A 6,698-nucleotide genomic window follows, 5' to 3' on the forward strand; every position below is an offset into this window, starting at 1 on the left:
AAGGCTCAGAGAAGTTAAATGTTTTATCCGAGGTCAGACAGCAAGCATGTGCCTGGGCTCAGGTCTCTCTGAGCCTGAACCCTTGCTTATGCTTCCTCCCCTGCACATTCTGGGATAATCTCTCTCTCTCTCTTTCTCTCTCTCTCTCCCTCCCTCCCTCCCTCAGTCAACTCCCAGAGACCAGACTCTGACAGGATCCTGAGGGATCCCTGCCAGAGGGTTGCCATCTCTGGAAGCCCCCACCCCCACGCCGGGTGAATCTTTTTTTCTGTGGAGTGCGGGCCTGGAGCTAGGTGAGGCCTGAGCCTCCATTTCAGGGGCTTTCTGTAGAATCTGTTGCTGCTGTTGCCTCCAGTAGAGTCTGTTTCAGGAAGAGGTTTGCCTGCCTGCGCGGGACAGCGGTGCCATTCATCACTGCAGGAGGGCAGAATCCGGGGTTGGGGGCCGCACGTCGAGAGGGGAGGGGCCAGGGGGCGGCCCCCTTGTGACCAGCCCTGAGGAGAGGTCAGGAGAGAAGGCTGGCTGAGGAGCGCCTGGACAGCAGCAGTTGCTGACGTTCTGTATCACGCGCCTGGGGCCCAAGGTAACCCAGACCTTTAAACAAACTGCCGGGCTGGGGGTGTTGCGGGGGCAGGAGGGAAAAGGGAGCGGGGACTTCGGGGGTCGCGCGAGGATAGTGGTGGCCATAGAGGTGGCAAATGCCTGAAGGGAGGGAGTAGTAATCCGAATTCTAGGAGAAATCATAGGAATTGAAGTCGCAGAAGCAAGAAAAGGGGTGTGAGAGCACAAGCGCGAAAAAGCGTGAGAGGGCGCAAGAGCTGGGCGGACCGAAAGTGCGCTGAGGGGCAACGGCTTAGAGTGGAACACACCGGGTCACAGAAGTATAGGTAAGGTAGAAGCAGAGGGACACTTTCTTCCTGTGAGTTCATTTTCCAAAAGTGCGTCCTTTCAGCCATTTTGGAGAGAAAATGTTGACCCAAGTGTTTTTTAGGATACAGGGAAAGAACGTCAGAGGAAGCTGCACCAAAGCGAGGCTGCGCAGGGCGCAAAAAAAGCAGTCAGAGGGTGGCGCCTTTTTTAAAGAAGTTTCCATCCTTTCTGTCCTAAAGCTCAGGCCGTTCCCCACCCCCACCGCTCGCTAGCCTTCTGTTCCCAGTCCCCTGGCCCCTGCATGATCTGATCGCCTTTAAAGCAGGTAACCGCCTCGGTCTCCCCATCAGCTCCAGGGGCCTCTCAGTTGAGTGGGTGGAGCCGACAGAAGCCGCGGGCTGAGCTCAAGGGCCGATGGGAGGGGTCCTGGGGGCGCTAACTGCGCACCGCGGCCATGACGCTGGGCAGATCATTCACAGAAGTCTCTGTCTCGTTTCATCTACAGTCGCAGCTCGTTTCCAAACGCCTTGCTCCTCAGGTCGGGTAGTGAGCTGATGGCCCAGGTTCGAGAAACTTCTTTGCCCTCCGGCTCTGGGGCCCGCTGGATCTCCGGAGGTGGGGGAGGAGCCTCTCTTGAGGAGGCGGTTGAGAAGGCGGGGAAAATGGAGGAGGCGGCGGCGGGGGCTACGAAGGCGTCTTCGAGACGGGAAGCTGAGGAGATGAAGCTGGAGCCATTACAGGAGCGGGAGCCCGCGCCGGAGGAGAACTTGACGTGGAGCAGCAGCGGCGGCGACGAGAAGGTGCTCCCTTCAATCCCCCTTCGCTGTCACAGCAGCTCCTCGCCCGTTTGCCCGCGCCGCAAGCCCCGCCCTCGGCCCCAGCCCCGGGCCCGCTCCCGCAGCCAGCCTGGGCTCTCGGCCCCACCCCCGCCTCCAGCCCGGCCCCCGCCCCCGCCGCCACCCCCGCCCCCACCCACACCGCGGCCGAGGGCCTGGCGTGGATCCCGGCGCAGATCCAGGCCTGGGTCCAGGCCTCAGACACGGAGAAGCTGCTCTGGTGACCTAGACGGGTCGGGGGATCCTGGCGGCTTAGGGGACTGGTTGCTGGAGGTCGAGTTTGGTCAGGGTCCCACAGGCTGCTCTCATGTGGAGAGCTTTAAAGTAGGTAAGAACTGGCAGAAGAACCTGAGGTTGATCTACCAGCGTTTCGTTTGGAGTGGGACCCCAGAGACTAGGAAACGTAAAGCAAAGTCATGCATCTGTCACGTATGTAGTACCCATATGAACAGACTCCACTCTTGTCTCTCCTGTGTCTTTTTTGGCTGCTTCACTGAGAAACATATTCACAAACATGCAGAAACAAAGCAGCACCATTTAGCTGTAGACCTTTATCATGGGGTCATATATTGCTTCATGTGTAAGGATTATGTATATGACAAAGACATAGAACAGATTGCCAAAGAAACAAAAGAAAAAATTTTGAGATTATTAACTTCCACCTCAACAGATGTTTCTCATCAACAGTTTATGACATCAGGGTTTGAAGACAAGCAATCAACCTGTGAGACAAAGGAACAGGAGCCAAAATTGGTGAAACCCAAGAAAAAGAGAAGAAAAAAGTCAGTCTATACTGTAGGCCTGAGAGGGCTAATCAATCTTGGGAACACTTGTTTTATGAATTGTATTGTCCAGGCACTTACCCATATTCCTCTACTGAAAGATTTCTTCCTCTCTGACAAGCACAAATGTATAATGACAAGCCCCAGCTTGTGTCTGGTCTGTGAAATGTCTTCGCTTTTTCATGCTATGTACTCTGGGAGCCGAACTCCTCACATTCCCTATAAGTTACTGCATCTGATATGGATCCATGCAGAACATTTAGCAGGGTACAGGCAGCAGGATGCCCATGAGTTCCTTATTGCAATATTAGACGTGCTACATAGACACAGCAAAGATGATAGTGGTGGGCAGGAGGCCAATAACCCCAACTGCTGTAACTGCATCATAGACCAAATCTTTACAGGTGGCCTGCAATCAGATGTCACATGTCAAGCCTGCCATAGTGTTTCTACCACCATAGACCCATGCTGGGACATCAGTTTGGACTTGCCTGGCTCTTGTGCCACATTCGATTCCCAGAACCCAGAGAGGGCTGACAGCACAGTGAGCAGGGATGACCACATACCAGGAATCCCCTCACTTACAGACTGCCTACAGTGGTTTACAAGGCCAGAGCACCTAGGAAGCAGTGCCAAAATCAAATGCAATAGTTGCCAAAGCTACCAGGAGTCTACTAAACAGCTCACAATGAAAAAATTACCCATTGTGGCTTGTTTTCATCTCAAGCGGTTTGAGCATGTAGGCAAACAGAGGCGAAAGATTAATACCTTTATCTCCTTTCCCTTGGAGCTGGACATGACTCCGTTTTTGGCCTCTACTAAAGACAGCAGAATGAAAGAAGGCCAGCCACCAACAGATTGTGTGCCCAATGAGAATAAGTATTCCTTGTTTGCAGTGATTAATCACCATGGAACTTTGGAAAGTGGCCACTATACCAGCTTTATCCGGCAACAAAAGGACCAGTGGTTCAGCTGTGATGATGCCATCATCACCAAGGCTACCATTGAGGACTTACTCTACAGTGAAGGGTATTTACTGTTCTATCACAAACAGGGTCTAGAGAAAGACTAGTCTTACCAGACCACTCACTGAAAAAAAAGTAAATGATTAGGCAAGGATTTTGAAGTGACACACAGACCTACTTGGAATGGACAATGATAATAACACCTATATGACAGCTAGTATCTTGATGTAAAGAACCTATTTTAGCATGGCCCGTGGGTCTGTCAGAAGAAAAAAATGAATACTAACCAGTGACCATTCAACCTTAAGAAATGGGGAGAGGGAGAAGAGGTTGAAAACGGTCACATAAAGCATAATGAAATGGAAAGAATGCTTTAGGTGGGGACAACGGGAGTAGAGGTGTTCTGATGCTACTATATGTCATTTGTTTCTACAGAAATATCTTGTGAAGTCAGGGAGTATTCCTTTATCAGCAAAAACTTCACAATTGGTGTTCCAGCTGTGGCTGACCAGCCAAATAGTTTGAAAGAAAAATAATATTTTAAAATAAAGTTTAAAGAGCTTTAAAAGAAAAACATTTAAAAAGGAAAAAATCATTTTTAAGGTTTTAAAAGAAAAAACCATTTTTAAGTGTTGGAAAAAATTTAAGTTGTTATTTTTAAAAGAAATATTTTAAAAGTTAAAAATAATTTTTTAATTTAAAGAAGTTTCAGAATTTTAAAAATTAAAAGCAAAGAAAATTCTTAAAGTTTAAAAATGTAAAATAAACAAGGAACAAGGTTAAAAATGAAAGTTTACCAAAAAAAGGAAGAAAATACTGTTAAAAATTAAAGCTAGAAGCAAAGGAACATCTTAAAAGTTTCAAATGAAGGAAAATAATATAAATAGATATTTCAAAATTAAAGTATAAAATATACATATTTAAAAAGTGTTAACAAAATTACTTCTATAATGATTAAGAAATAAATTTTCAAAAATACAGAATGGAATGCAATTCAGATTTTAGAGAAAAGCTTTAAAAGAGGAAAGTTTAGAATAATTCAAGACAAAAAGACAAAATGTGTTTAAAGACAAAAATTGAAAAAATATAGGAAGAAAATAGAGACTCGTAAAATAAAAAGAACCTTAGATAAGTTCAAGAGATTTAAATGAAAACTTTAAATGTTTAAATAAAGATTTAAAAATTTGAGCTTTTAAAAAGAAAAACAGTTACATAAAAATTGACAAGTGAAAAAATGTAAAAGATTCAAGTAGAAAAAAATTATTAAAATTGAAAGTTGAAGAAGTTCTATTTTTTTATTTAAGCATATTAAAATACAGATGGGTATGAAAGAAATAAATGGAGGAGACAGGAATAACAAGACAGCGGTGTGTGAGTATATACATATATATTTTTGAGCTTTATGTTGATATATCAATATACTTTGCAGAAGAAAATAGACATTTTAATCATTATCTTACCATCCAATTGTGAAATGGCTGCAAGGCCTAAACACTAACTAACCCACCTTCCCCTCTTGAGATTCCATGCCCCATCTCATATCCTGAAGGAAGTCGAATTACTTCCTAGGCAGAATCAATTCATCTGAGAAAAATGAAAACATTAGGGACTTTCCCATTTAGAACTGCATTATTCATACAAATTCTTAGCTTCTGAAAAGGGGCTCTTGATAATTTGGTGGCTTAGAGAAGTTAGATCACAGCTGTAAAGCTCTGGGTTTAGTATTTGAGCCCCATGGCCTGATTGAGGAAGTGGCAGGGAACCCATATCTGAGGCCCTCCCACCTTCCTTTTTCCCTCTTCCCCCTCCAAGGGGAAACAAGACCTTTAATTTCCACAGTAGAGCTATGGGTTTGTGCTTGCAGTCCTTCTGCTCATTCTTTATTCCCTCTTTATTTCCTCTTTTTGTCACTCATGCCTAGTTCCCTGAACCCCTCACTTACCTGGCCTTACCTACATCTCTGAGCCCCAGCCTGCAGGGCTCCTTCTTTGACTATTCACCTGGTGGCTTTTACCCCTCCTTCAAGACCCAACTCACAGATGACTTCTCTGGAGTCTTCCCTGAATGCTCTAGGCAGGTATAAATGAGAAAATTGTTCCTCCCTCGCCCTCTTTATTCCTCTCACTGTGCCTCCAAAGTACTTTGTCCATACCTCGGTGATAGTACTTATTCTACTGTGATTTTATTGTAGCTTTGTGATTGTCTGCCCCTCTGCACTGAGCATCTAAGAACAGGGGGCCAAGCCTTATTCATTTCTGTGTTAATAAATATTTGTTAAATGTGAAGACGAGTTCAGTTTTTTGCTCTATTCACCTTGTCATTAATGTTTTCTCACCCCTTCATCCATCAGGCTGCCATTAAATGCCCAGTGCTATAATACAGTGTGATCAGTATTGTATTTTATTCCAAAGCAGGGTATGAAAAGCACTCAGCTGCAGGGGCTGGCTTAAGAAAGGTGCTCAGTGAGAAATAGCCAGGTGTGTGGAGGGAGGCCCAGGTACAGTGCAGAGAAAAGAGCACAGGCCTGGAAGTTGGCAGTCATGGAAGACTGGGTGGGGATGAGGAGCAGCAGCTGAAGGTGAGGCTGAGCTCTCTGGCATGTGTGTGGCCACACTGCCCCTCATCACAGTGTCCCTCAGCAGCAGTGTCTCACAACTGTGTACTACACCTCTCTAGGGTTTACCACTTAGTTTACCTTCCCTGTGAGACAGCAGTACCTCATCACTGCACAGTGTTCTTCATCACACTGCACATCATCACTCTACTACAAGGGAGTGATGTCTGGTGACTGTGTTTATTGAAGAGCTGTAGTTTATTTTTCTGCTTAGCACCCTCATTTTCCCACCATTCTTTGTGGGCCTATTGGGGCTACTGATCACTTTTTCCTGCCTCTGTCACCCCTCCCCAAGTGAGCACATCACTCAGGCTGGGCCAGATTAGAGTTCTCAATTCTGCTGTCCCTCTACCAGTAGTCTGTTGCTAAATTGAAGGTATATGGACATTGGAAGAAAAAACGTGTCTCCCTCCTGACCCCACCCCCAAGCTGTAGTCACTATGCTATGATAACGTGATTCTGGGACTTTGAGAGGTCAATATCTGTAACACAAAGAGAAAACCAGAAAGAACTGGAGATTGGGAGAAAGAGCCCAGGGAACATCGTTTGAAACTTGTGTATCCAGCTGTGCCAGAAGTGCCAAAGTTCCCAGCTATCTGAGCCAATAGAGTCCTTTGTTTTGCTTAAGCTA

The 6,698-nt window shown here is 46.0% G+C and overlaps 1 protein-coding gene across 1 annotated transcript; it reads left to right on the forward strand.

The window, feature by feature from the left end:
• The first annotated feature begins 255 nt into the window (after nt 1–255).
• Nucleotides 256–5,738, forward strand: USP51 (ubiquitin specific peptidase 51). Its single transcript, XM_030807476.1, has 2 exons — nt 256–583; nt 1,376–5,738. The coding sequence occupies exon 2, from the start codon at nt 1,425–1,427 to the stop codon at nt 3,558–3,560; it is 2,136 nt and encodes a 711-aa protein (XP_030663336.1). The 5' UTR covers nt 256–583; nt 1,376–1,424; the 3' UTR covers nt 3,561–5,738.
• Nucleotides 5,739–6,698: the final 960 nt, after the last annotated feature.

Source organism: Nomascus leucogenys, chromosome X, assembly GCF_006542625.1.
Source record: "Nomascus leucogenys isolate Asia chromosome X, Asia_NLE_v1, whole genome shotgun sequence".
NCBI lineage: Eukaryota > Metazoa > Chordata > Mammalia > Primates > Hylobatidae > Nomascus > Nomascus leucogenys.

What these genes read in the sequence shown, in the direction of transcription:
- USP51 (XM_030807476.1), top strand. Translation starts at nt 1,425, where the DNA reads ATGGCCCAGGTTCGAGAAACTTCTTTGCCCTCCGGCTCTGGGGCCCGC.